Source organism: Macrobrachium rosenbergii, chromosome 37 (genome assembly GCF_040412425.1).
Source record: "Macrobrachium rosenbergii isolate ZJJX-2024 chromosome 37, ASM4041242v1, whole genome shotgun sequence".
Taxonomy (NCBI): Eukaryota; Metazoa; Arthropoda; class Malacostraca; order Decapoda; family Palaemonidae; genus Macrobrachium; species Macrobrachium rosenbergii.
Genome location: NC_089777.1, coordinates 27,336,307 through 27,349,666, shown reverse-complemented (window position 1 = coordinate 27,349,666; position 13,360 = coordinate 27,336,307). Strand labels below are relative to the sequence as shown.

The window sequence follows — 13,360 nt, the reverse complement described above, 5'->3', positions numbered from 1 at the left end:
GCTAGAATATAACCATGTAAAAGCATTTTTTTTTTCATTGGTTAGTTTTGGATTATTGGAATACAGTAATCAGAAATATATAATTTTTAAATTTTTTAATCGTCATACCTTTAGCTGAATTATGTAGGCTAGGTATACAGTATTCAGTTGTTCTAAATAGTTGGGGAATTAAGCTCATTCCATCAACAACAGATTAACTGTTTGTATTTCTTCAAATATACTTCTGTAGTGCAATTCTCACAGTAGATTAATTTTCAAGTTTGAGTTCATGAAATCTCTGTGCAAAATAAAAATCATTTTTACAAAGAAGGTTTTTCAGGGTAGTTCAGAAATGTTGTTAGCTGAAAATTATTTATAATACTTTTATTATGATTCCCTCTTTTAAGATGAATTTAATTTCCTTCATAGTTTATTCATTACACATGATAAGCTATGTCATTTTAGTTCACATTACATCTTAGATTACATGCAGTGTTGACACTTCGCAAATTCAGCAGGAGTAGGCCGACAGGTTTCATCCTCCAAAAAGGGTTTCTACTTAAAGTGCTATGCATGGTACACCACAGATGGTATATAAGGTTCTTTGTAGTGCCATTTCTGTCCGAAGTACATTGCTTTCATACTTTTCTTCCTTACTCTATTCTTACTATCCAACTTCTTTAATGTTTCTTTGCTCCAATTTTCACATCCCATCAATGAACATTCCTCCAGTGACTTATAGTGTATAAGATTCTATACATGTGACTTGGAGGTCTTTGATAAATTAATAATAATAATGATAATGGGTTTTGATCTTTATAGTTCTGTTTGTCAGCTGTGAGGCAGAATATTCCAAAGGATATGAAAACTATATAGCCTAAGGTCTTCTAAAGTTTTTTGTTCGCAAAACCTTGGTTCTGTTACATATTGAACAGAAAAGAGAAAAGAAATATGAACTACAGTACTATCATAACTGAATTTACTTGATCATTATATTGGATGTCTAGTATTATTTGCTTTAATCAGTTTACTCTTGATGAAAAATAAAGTATCGATGATATAGGGTCAAACTCCATTTAATTTGCTCATAGCGCTACAGATGTGAGGCTGTTTAGCACAATTTTCCAGTTACCTGATACAGTAGCTTTAAATGTAATGAAAATCACTTGACTGCTTGTTGAATAATAATATGTAGTTGATGTATGAATAATTTGCATGCATGTCAAATCTAAGAATACCCGTTGTAGTTAGTGATTAATATGGTCATGCTTAAAATTTTTTGCACTATTAATATATGAAAATGTTGCATATTTTGCTTTTTATTTTTGACATTATAGCTGTTGAGCATCTGGAAAAATGCTACCTATTTAAATCAGTAATGATAGGATGTTATATAAGAATTATATATTTTGGATGGTAATTTAAATATAGGCCTGTTGTAATATACTGGGTATATTTTAACTTGACATTTTCCACCAGAAATCAATGGATCCTGGCAACATGGACAAAATGTATACCAGGCAGGGTTACCTCTTCCTCATGGAAAAAAGTAAGTGGTCAATTTTATGTAATTGGTATGTTGTACATACTTGTAGAAATTCATCAAGTAGCTTTTGTTCTCTTTAAAGTAGCTTCTTTTGCTTTTAAATGTAGCACTCAATCCTGAATGAAATTGCACTAAGTGTGCTGTACTTCTTCCAAGACAAAATTTTACATCTTCCAATCTTGAATTGAGAATTGAAAGATATATTTCACAATTCTCGCCTACTATTGATAACACTTTTGTGTTTATTAGATTAATATGGGCAAGTCCTTCTTTGTTGGCTTCAAAGGAAAATTATAATTTTTAAAAAAATACATTCTCAATACAGATTTTGAAATTTGGAGATTTTTTTTTAACTATTCACATGGTGTATAATTTTTTTCATTGGAATATAGTATTGTAGTCTTCCTTGATTTTTTTTTAAGGACTATTACATGTGTTCAGATCAACTGGTGTCTACGTTGAATGTTGAAAGTGCGATATAAATGGTCTAGACATTTTAGACGTACACCAGTATGCTCTCATATATAAAGAAATGTTCTTTATGTGGCTTAACTCTTAAATGACTCAAACATTTCAAGGTTTCTCCATGATTATGGATAATGATATTTTCCTCCATTTGTAGAGGCATTCGGTACTACGTGGACAAAGCACTACTGCCTATATCAGAAAGAGAACAGGGTATTCACCATGATTCCTTACAATCAAATACAACATAAAATTGTAAGTTTTATATGTTTGTTTACTGAATTCATTTGCATGTTGATTTTTCCTTGTAAGGTCTTAGAAATGAAACTTGTTGTACATCTCTTAAACTAGCTTTATACAAACGTGCTTCTGATGACTTTTTCTAATTTTTTTGTTTGTTTTTGATGAAGCTTTGTGTGCATTTCTTTGTTTGTTAGATGTAAGTTGTAGACAAGATGATTTTTGTACTTCCAAGTAATGTTTTAAAGCTTTTAATATGGTAGTGTTTTATTGCTATCTTTTAAAGGTTATATTTATGTACTGTATATATAAATTGTTGCCAAGGTATTTGCCTGTATAACTTTACTACTTTATGAATTGATACAGAATACATGTAGTAATTTCAATAAGTACCAAATTTAGTTCGAATAAGTATCTTCCCTAATTTACATCAGCTCTAAGTTTATGCATCCACAACTGCTCCAACTAAGGGCTTCTTATTTTGGTCAGTAAAATATTAATACAGGGCTCTAGTTGGTTTTGAATGTATGGGAAGCTAGCTTTTCGATGGGTGTTTTTGTGTATAAAATTCATTCACATCTAAACACTTATATGGAAAATCTGGAGTAAAATTTGTGATGATGATAATAAATTGAGTTATTTTAGTCATCTTGGGCCTTGTTTTGGACTTCTTACGAACTAAATAACGATTTCAAGGAAATGAATAGTACTGTAATCAGTACGTACTTAGGTAAAAGCCTTACAGAAATGTGTCAGTAGTACAGTATCTATATAAAAGATTAGGAAAGCTTACATCTTAAGAATCTATTAGGGATATAAAAATTTAAATGTTTGGGATTAGAATCTCAATTGGATGGTTAATATATTTTTAAAAATGTTTATACGTTTCTGTTGCATGGTCTCATGAAAACTTTTCAAATCATGAACATTAAATATAATATATGTTAATAACTTTAATTGTTTACACATTTAATGGGTGTTGTAAGATAATGAACAGTTAAAGGTTAGATATGTATAACCATATTGAAAAAATTTACAAAGCCCTTGTATATTACATCATGATACTGTTATTAAAACAAGTTCTCTTCAGTGGGTGCAGTTGGAGGATAAATTGGATTTTGGGTTCAATGAAATAACTTCTCTGTTGAATATGTTGTACGATGGCATTACCTTGGAGACTGAGATTTTAATCCAGTCCTGTGTGATTCAGCACAATAATTGTGAACCTACCTTCCACACTGATGATGAAGAAAAAATTTTTGTTTTCCAGCCTCTTGTAAATCAAAGTAGGGGATACATTGACAGGGTAAGGAGAGAGTTGTTATTGCAATAACTTTAATGCTGACACACATAACTGCTAATTTTTTTTGCTTTTGAAAAGGATCATATTGTTAAAAGTCACTTATTTTTTAGTGCAGCTTGGCAAAATTTCAACTCTGCTTCCAGCCTTTTATTAGCCACTTGGAAATGACTTTGAAGTATTATTGAATACATTTAGTCAAATGTGGATTTTTTGTGCACATAGTATATCATTTACAGTAGAACTGCATACTGTTGCTAGTTTGTAAATATTTGCTTTAGGCCAAAGATTTCATGAAATTGCTTCCTACCTCAAAAGATAATAATTTTTATCTTAATTTTATAGTAGGGTTTGTTTTTTTCATATAGGGTTATCCTTAACCATTTAGTTACCACAGTTTATTTATTTTCTCTGTGAGAACATTTGTTAGGTTGGTGATAAGGAGGGGAGACATACAGTATTTAGTTGGTTTGTGGAATGCTTTATTGTAATTCTTAAAGAAGTTTAATCCATTGGAATTATCAGAGTTCCTAACAGAGTTCCATTAATCAGAATATACAAGTCAAACAATCCCTACCTTTCGTTACCAAATTGATAGAAATCATTTGACCTAGGGGCAGTCTCTAGGACAGTGAAGAAACTTACATGGTGACTTCCATTGCTCACCAGAACTTAGAGTACATGGCTGGAGATGATTGTACCACTTTCTTTGAATTATCACAGGTCCCTTATTCCTTCCATAACAGTATGTGTTCATCCCAGATAAAACAATCAAGAGTGAATGCCACTTGACAGTGTTTTACTGAAGTTTAATATTAGGAGAGAGGTTCTTTTGGTCTTTGTGTTTTATCAGTACCCCAGATATTACAGTGGAATACATTTTGTTAATTCCTCATAATTTTTACTTGAACACTGTGACATTGATGGTACATCTCAGTTGTTGAAAGTATTGTGAAAAAGTAGCACACACACAATTTTAAAAAATGCTGAAAATGATACTGTCGAGTTATGCCAATTTTTGTATTCATTAGAGCTTGTTTCATTTAAAAATGTTAATAATGTAAAAGTAAAGGAAATACAGTTGTAGTTAACACTGCAACTAGTCTTCAGTAATAAGTGAACAATTTTGATTGTGAATTTATAAAATTCTGTCTTACATTTTATGTCAAAGCATATGAATTGTATATTGCCTATACATCTAATTACCCTGCATTATGTAAAAAGATAAAACACAAGGAAAACTATTTGTGCATAACAAAGTTGCATGAGATGATTAGTGAAGATAAGAGTCTTCAGTACTCACAAAGGATGCGCAAGCAGATTGCTGTGTAATGCAAAAATGTGGACAATCACCTAAACACAAATATGACTGATTTACCTGATATTGTAGAAAATTGAAACTTAAACAGAGGTGCGATTAAAAAATAGTAGAAAACTACCCTGGCCTAAATACAGGCAGTCCCAGTTTATGGCGGGGGTTTCATTCTTACACCGCGTCATAAGCCGAAAATTGTCATAAACCGAAAAATCTTCAAAAATCCTAAGAAAACCTTAATTTTAATGCTCTGAGTGTATTGAAAACGATGTAAACTGCGTTTTTATTGAGTTTTTTCATCAAAAAACCTCCAAATTTTGATTATTCTGCTGCTTTGGAGGCATATTTCTTCCGTTGGATTGGCGTATGACGCATTGTAACCCTGGAACATGCATCGTAAACTGGGAAATAATTTCTGATGAATATATCTGAAAAGTGTCGCAACCTCGGAACGTCATAAGCCGGACTGCCTGTATTCATTTTCTTCTCACACACACACACACACACACACACACACACACACACACACACACACACACACACACACACACACACACACACACACACACACACTCTCTCTCTCTCTCTCTCTCTCTCTCTCTCTCTCTCTCTCTCTCTCTCTCTCTCTCTCTCTCTCTCTCTCTCTCTCTCTCTCATTTGAGCAATGTATGTAACAGCGATTTTTAATGGAGTAAAGAATTCTGACTCTCCTAAGTAGCCTTCACTCTTCGCTTGCCTCACTAAGATACTGCTGTATGTCACCCATTCCCAGCCATATAATCCTAGTTGATTAGGCTATTGTCAGTGTCTTATAGCCTTGTTTTCTTGATGATGTTGAACAAACTTCATTATTGGGGATATGTCTGTCTTCATTGCACATTGCTGTACAAAATTCTCCTCTTCAAGAAGAGCATGAACATTTTATTCAATAGATACAATTTGCATTAGTATAAAATAAGTGATGTTACTGTCTATTGACTTCAAGCTAAAGAAAAGTGGTTATGAAAGTCTTCATAATTATATATCAGGAAATGTTTGTTTTGGCAGTGTTAGTGTAGGTAGAATTTCATACAATTATTAGCCTAGGTAACTTGTTGAATCAGGAAAGTTACAGAATAAGAATTCCCCTCCTTCCTCCCAAAACTTTTTTGGCATGAGAGATACATGATGTTTGTATATATCAAAGAGCAATTAAGGTTACATTGTTTTTACAATCCTGTATCTACAGCTGTAAAGTATTCTGTGAGTTGGTGCATCTAGGTTGAAGGTATGTGATAAATAAACACTTTCTTGAAGAGGCTATTTTTCCACTTTGCTAGTTTGTCGATCAAATTTTGAAGGATTTCAGCTATAAGAAACTAAGGATAAATTCAGGATGTTGCTCACTGATATGATAAAGTGGGCTGCCAGTAGTCTAAGTAGTTATTTAATAGTTAAGTCCTTCTGAGTGAAAAGATCCGATTATGCCTTAGACCTGTTTCTTGAAACTTTGGGGCAATGTCAAAGGTAATATTGGTTGGGCTATGAGTGTTTGCACTTGTGTGGAACTTTTTGTTTGGAAATGCTTTTTAAAAGGTCACTTTGAATTTGTGTGTTTTGTCTCACTCTGTGCTCATTCTCCTATTGTGACATTTTCCACACATGCTCTTAATTGCTTAAGAACTACGTTAGAGATTCCCAATTTGTCTTTATTGGTAGTACAATATGAACACTGTATAATGTATAAACGATTATTATTAAATAATTGAACTAGGTCAGTAAAGCTTCACTAGCATAATTACTCTTGATCACCCCAGAAAAGAAAAGTATAATTATTGCTTCCATGTGCTCCCTATTTGTGAACACTCATCTGTGTGTTATTTGTATTTATCCTGGGAATTCTAGTGCAAAAGAGTAAAAAATTAGGTGAGGTGTTTACAGTTGTTTCTTATTAAAAGTAAGGTTAATATTCAGGATAGAAACATGCCAAATCAAAATAATGTTAAGGCAGGTTTTAGATATAAGTTAAGTGTTATAATATACTGAAAACTGAAATTGTAACTTTTTTTGTATTACACTGAAAAGTGCAATTTGAAAAATTGATACATAAATGTAAAATTACCACATCAAGAGCCACAAACCCATCACTTATATAGAGTCTACATTCATGGTCTTTCATTTTCCCAAATACAGTAGTCTTATTAAAGAAACAAAAGAAGACTAATGGTACTATACATTCTACAGCTGGTAATTGTCTTACATTTAATGTGTTTGCTGTGTTGTTAATGGCTGAGCAGAATTTTGAGACTTTCCATTTCTGCAGGCTTTCCTAAAACTCTTTGTCCTCATTTCGTTGTTTCTGCAACTTTCATCTTTTAACTCATGATTTTTTCTTTAGACATTTGTTTATTCTACATCTGCACTGGTACAGTGGAGCATCACATTATTGTCTGGTTTTGGGGTCTGGCCTATAAGTACAAAAATTCTGATAATGCACTAATCCTAATATATTCTGTGGCTATACTGATTAGTAGAATATGAATTACACAAATTACTGTTCTACATTGTAAAGTGTTCTGTGCTTAAGTTTCTTTCTTCTTCATTTAATATTCCTAAGCTTGGTATTCCCTTACTGTAAATTTATAAAAACCCTGAATGGTAGAAGTTGACACAAGGAAATTTAGTCTGAGTCAGAATCACTTAATTCCATTAAAAATATGGAATTAGATAGCAGTACTTTGGAGTCAGTGCTGGGAGGACCAAACTTAGGTAATAAAGTTAGTCACATGATACTATAGGTTAATCGCTCTTGGTTTTCACCTTGTCCTCAGTTACTGCTGGTGAATGATGTTCTCTTGATGCCTCATTTGACCATAGAACAGTGGAGTATCTTTGTTTGTCATGATATCTAACCCCTAAATAATTTAATTGAGATGAGAGTGTTCTGGATGGCTTTGATGCTATTGCCATTGTATTTTCATCTTCATCTTCCCTAGTACTTTGAGGGGTAACAATTTGTTCCACATACTTGCAACATTTTATGGCGTAGGTCTTCCATGTCCATGTTGAGCCACTCTTTGATGGCACCCTCTTTTACTGCCTGGACAGTAAGATTAAAACATGTTGGGCATTTTGATGCTTTGAAACAACTGAAATCTTACATGACATCCACATACTCCAGGAACTTTTCAGTTATTCATATGAGTTTCTGGGTTGAGCACTCCCCAGCAGCCAGTCCAGTCAAACAGTACTGCTGCAAGTACTGGCTGTATTATAATTACTAATTATTATTATTATTATTACTATTATTATTGTTATTATTATTATTATTATTAATTATTATTAAATAAAACTGCAATCCTAGTTGGAGGAGCAGAACCTTACAAGCCCAAAGTCCTTAATGGGGAAAGCAAATGAGTGCAAATAGGAAATTGAGAAGTGAAGAACAGACTATGAGAAATAAAGAATAAACTATGAAAGGAAATTAACACAAAAATAAGAAATAAAAAATTGAAATACATAAGATAAACTGAAAATATATTATGAAGTGAGACTTATGTCAACTTGCTCCACAAAAACACCAGATGCACCACGTTTGAAGTTCTGAAATTCCAAGATTAGGACGGTCATTCAACAATTTGGTCACAGAAGGAATAAAAAATTTAGAAAACTCTGAAAAGATGATCAGAACTATCAAATTTCTTGTACAGCTTACATAGAATATGAGGTATATAAGTGATAGGTTTGTAGTGAAACAAAATATTCAATAAAATTTTTAAAAAATCCTTATAAACCATCACTGACCTCACAACTAACATTCAAGACAATAAGTAAGGTAGTTACTGTGCATGTGCAGTACCATTACTGTACCTTTTCTGTCTTTTTAGACAAAAAAGTACTTTGCCTGGGACATTCATAGGCCATGAATGTGGACTAGAAGTGAGTGATGGGTTTGTGTGAAAATAGTTTTATAAAGGAAAAGATACTTTGTAAGTATTAGTGTTTTCCCTCAACATTTTGCTGTGACAACTTTAGGTACAAATACATTGTTGGGTATTGAAGGTTAGCACATGTACATAAGGCTACCACATGCACATACACACCTTTTAGACTGGGAGAGAGGAAGTATACAATAACAGTGTTTACTTAAAGGGCAGTACTACCCTAGATTAAATACCGAGATCCATTTTGTTTCTACATAAATTGTTTAGGCATGTTCCTTTAGCTATACTGTAAACTGAAATTTGAAGTCCATAGCACATTGTTTAATTAGCCCCCCGCCCCCCCCATAAATTGGAAAAACTTAGTTTTGCCTTCAACATGAAAAGCAGTGAAGACATTTTATTGCTCCTTTTGCTGTATAACTACTTTGTAATTAAATACAAATAAACTTGTATAAAGAAATATACAGTAATTGCTAGAAAACAGCTGCTATAGATGATTTGCAGATGCTACTTGCAGACGTGTAATAACAAATGGGATTGAAGGAGAAGGTATATAAAAATGAAGTTATTCATATAGGGACAAATATTTAAAAAGAATAGAAAAAAAAGCATTACCGAAGATGGCTTGCAGCTGTTACATGAAGTCAAGTAAAACCTGATGAAAAAAGGAGGAGGTTTACATGAATGAAATACATATAGAAATGTGAGATTCTGAAATACATATAGGAATGTGATTCTGTGGGTACATGAAAAGAAAAACTTGATTGGATAAACAGAAATTTATTGTCAGTATGGTAATAATATGGGTCTCTGATGCAACCATTTTACAAGAAAAGGATGGAGAAGAAGAAAGGATTTATGAATGAAACTGTTTATATAATAATATGTAATTTCACAACGTGTTTGCTTAACAAAGAGCCATATATTTCTCAAATAAAGCATGCAAGCTTCCAAGCAATCAAGGCCTTCTGCAGGAATTGCTTAAAGAGAATATTGGAAGGAAAGGATAACAGAATTGATTTATATATATTTTTATATGCAGTGAGTGAATTTTTATCAAAGACAACAGGGTATTTGCATCCTGGGTGACTGCAAAGGTGTCAGAAAAACCCAGTAAGTTTATTTCCTAAATCTGTAAATAAATATTACCACAAGATACTTGAGGCTTTCTGAATCTTGTGGTGAAAGGAAGTTAGAAAATGGCTGATATTCTTGAATGCATTAATTGAAATTTATTTTCCTACTGTAATGTGTATCAAAGCAGATTGCCCCTCTCCTCCCTGATGATTGTGCAGTGGGGACTGGGGTAGAAAAACACCCTAAACTTTATTTGAATGATTTTTTTTTTTTTTTTTTTTTAAGTAAACTATCAAGTGAGATGAGACCATAATCTTATCACCACAGAATTATTTTGAATAACCTTTATGAGAATTTTAGAAATACTGTAGGGGAAATACTGTAGTGGCATGTAAAGGAACACTGTCAATTTCTTTATATTACTGTAACTGTGATTGTGATATATATTATCTGATATGTAACCTTAAATAAGACTTAAGTTTTAACCTTTTCTACAAGGTAAAATGTCTTTAATGAAGAAAAGCATGTGAAATAGGTTGGTAATATTAGAAAACTCCCTGTATAGCCTTGTACAAAGAAAAGTGTAACAACACACACTGTAAATATTGGATGAAGATGGGCCAAGGGCTATACTACCATGTTGCAATATTAAAGAAGAGAAAAACTGGAGTTTAGTGTCCTTTAGAATTATAGTAGAGCACAGAGATTTTTATTCCACTCGTATGCAGTTTCATTGCAGTATTTTTCAAGTCATTAGAGATTATTATTACACCCTATACTGACAGTAACTTACTATGTGTACTCTGTACAAATGCAGTTAATATCCTGCAATATCAGAATTATGTATATATTCTTGTACAGTATTTGGAATGATGTAACTTGCAGGCAGAGCAAATTGTTATACTGGAGGGTTATTTAATTCAAAATGTCTTGCATACAGTCTAGGTTTTTGCAGTTTGCTAAACACATGAGAAAACTTAAAGATCTCTATATAAACTAATACAGTACTGTATTATGACAGGCTCTGTATACTGCAATTTATGCTGTATATGCTTATTGGTTGGTTGCAGTAAAAATATCTACTAAATACATTCATTGAAATTTCACTGACAATCTTATTGAATGTCTTATTGAATGAATGAAGAACTACAGTTTAATACTTTGCTAACCTGCTTTGCATACTTAAGAGAATAATTATTTGTGAGGTATTGTGGCATGGGAAAAGATACCTGGAATGGATTGCTGTCTTTTAACATTACATGTGTTCCTGTGCAGGATGCTGTCAAATCATAAGGTATCAAGTTTACAAAGCATTTTTTCTGTACACAGTAGTTCAGCTGTCTATGTCTTTTAGTAGAGTTTTCTTCACTGCTTTTTGTTGTATTAAGGTAATAACAAGTTTTTATGTTTTCCTAATGTAACCTGTGCAGATATGTAAGTTTACAATCACTTTTCTTCTACTGTTTTATGTGGCTTGAGTGAGAAGTAATTTTTCTAGATTTTGTCCCGTTGCTTCTTGTTATAAATGCACTTGCCTATTACCCAGTTCTGGTCTTTTACTCTTACTTTACTGAAATGCTTGGAATTACTACATCATCACTGATTATCACATGCTGAATTTCAGACCTCAACTGAGACAATTGTCTTGAAATCTTGTATACGTCGGATGTCAGACAGTATCGACAAAAGATTCTGCTTTGATGTAACTGCACAAGATAGAGCTGGTGTCCAGTATACATTGCAAGCATTATCTGAGGAGGATCGTAAACTCTGGATGGATGCTATGGATGGGAAAGAGCCTGTAAGTATTGTATAATTTTCTTTTTAAATAAGTTTTATCATCTTTGCATTGAGTTCAAGTAAATATCATTTGGGCTTGAAGGAAAGTTGAATGGATTGTACTTTTTCCCTCCCCTCTATCTATCCATCCATCAATCAGTGTGTCTTTCCTGTTTAAACCCTGTTATCTTAACTCCTCCTGTGTGGTTGAGGGATTTCAGCCAGGCATGGTGTAAAAGTAGACCATCATGCATAGATGTGTCTGAAATTAGATCATCTGTGTCTTGCTGTTTTTTTAATTATGGTCCAAATGAAGACCATGCGTAAATAGAAATAAAGGGAGGTGTTTCAGTCTTCACTTAGTGAGTCTGCCACATCTGTTAACACAGCTGCTACAAGGATGAAAGAGTTTAAGTTTAAACTTGATACAAAGGCAGACCATATCATCATTAGATGAGTGAAGGGAGAGTGTCCATTTGTTTGTTTGCCAGCATGTCTGTCATACTGTCCTTTTCACTGCAACTCCTCCAGCATGGCGGAAGGTGATATCAGTCAAACCTGATACAAGGTAGACCCTCATACATAGAGGTGTAAAAACAAGATTGTGTGTCAAAGCTTGTCATCACAACTCCTCTTACTTGGTTAAGGGATTTCAATCAAGCTTGGTATATAATTGTAGGTCATCATGAATTGGAATGCTTGTAAAGAGAAGTTGGTTAGGGACATATATTGCTTAGCAATGTGATACTTAACAGAAATACAGTACAGTACTCATTTAAAGAATTAATTTGGTTAGCTGGGATTTAGCTACAATTCTGACTCGTTTCTCACTTCCCTAGTCTTGAGATGAGTCACTGGCCTCTGGTATTGTTGTTCTTATAGACTATGTGACAGATGAAAGTTTACATCAAGACCATAATCAGACTTTTTTTATGAGTTGAAATTGTTCCTATATTTCAAGGGGCTTACAAAATTTATGTTACTACTTTGTCATAGTTAGTCTGTTACTTTTTGCATGTTGCATTTTAAGTTAGTCTGTTACTTTTTGCATATTGCATTTTACTGTGCATATCCTCCAAAAAATTTAATAGCAGACCATTGTTTTAAAAGTGAATTTTGTATAGTACTAAAGAAGTGTACGTACAGAAATGGGGTCAAGTATTTGCAATAGTTTGAAATTTAAAAAAAAAAGATTAACTAAAACCTGTCAATAGCTTATTGTTTAGTTAAAAGTTGCTTCTTTTAGGATTCATTCAGTTTTTGAGACTTATCTGTTGGTAAATAGGACTATTTTACAGTTGGGTAGATACTTCGCTTGCTGCAAGCAAACTTAAGTTTTCAGGATGTTTGCTGTTCACATAGGATAGATTGTAAAAATGGTACTGTATTAACTTTGCTATTTAGTTTCTCCATTTCTTTCACAGATGTATGCTCATCCAAGTGGACCACCAGGATCACAGGAAGAGACTTGTTTAGATGATGTAGGTTTAAACTTCTTATCCAAAGCAATATCTATGTTAGAAAGTAGAGGTAAGTTTAACATGTAAAACTTTGTTATGCTATTTTATGACTTCACAATTAATGTCACCTCATCTTTAACATTTAGAAATGAAAAATCCAATAGTTGTACCACCTTAATATTGTTTCAGGTACAAAAATATTAAAATCTAATTTTTCTTGACTGTGTAACTCAAAGGCCATTGGATGATCATTATGTAGCATTTTAATTGCCTGTT

At 32.8% G+C, this 13,360-nt stretch overlaps 1 protein-coding gene across 34 annotated transcripts in view; it reads left to right on the top strand.

Moving 5' to 3' along the window:
* Positions 1-13,360, top strand: part of Graf (GTPase regulator associated with FAK) — a 424,388-nt gene that overhangs the window by 376,665 nt on the left and 34,363 nt on the right. For 22 of the 34 annotated variants that reach the window (XM_067081847.1, XM_067081819.1, XM_067081832.1 and 19 more), the window contains exons 7-11: positions 1,459-1,528; positions 2,148-2,245; positions 3,501-3,536; positions 11,470-11,646; positions 13,049-13,154. In XM_067081847.1, coding sequence (XP_066937948.1) covers positions 1,459-1,528; positions 2,148-2,245; positions 3,501-3,536; positions 11,470-11,646; positions 13,049-13,154 — 487 coding nt within the window. The remainder of the gene's footprint in view (positions 1-1,458; positions 1,529-2,147; positions 2,246-3,500; positions 3,537-11,469; positions 11,647-13,048; positions 13,155-13,360) is intronic. The other 12 variants (XM_067081836.1, XM_067081843.1, XM_067081844.1 and 9 more) reach the window with 1 other exon arrangement.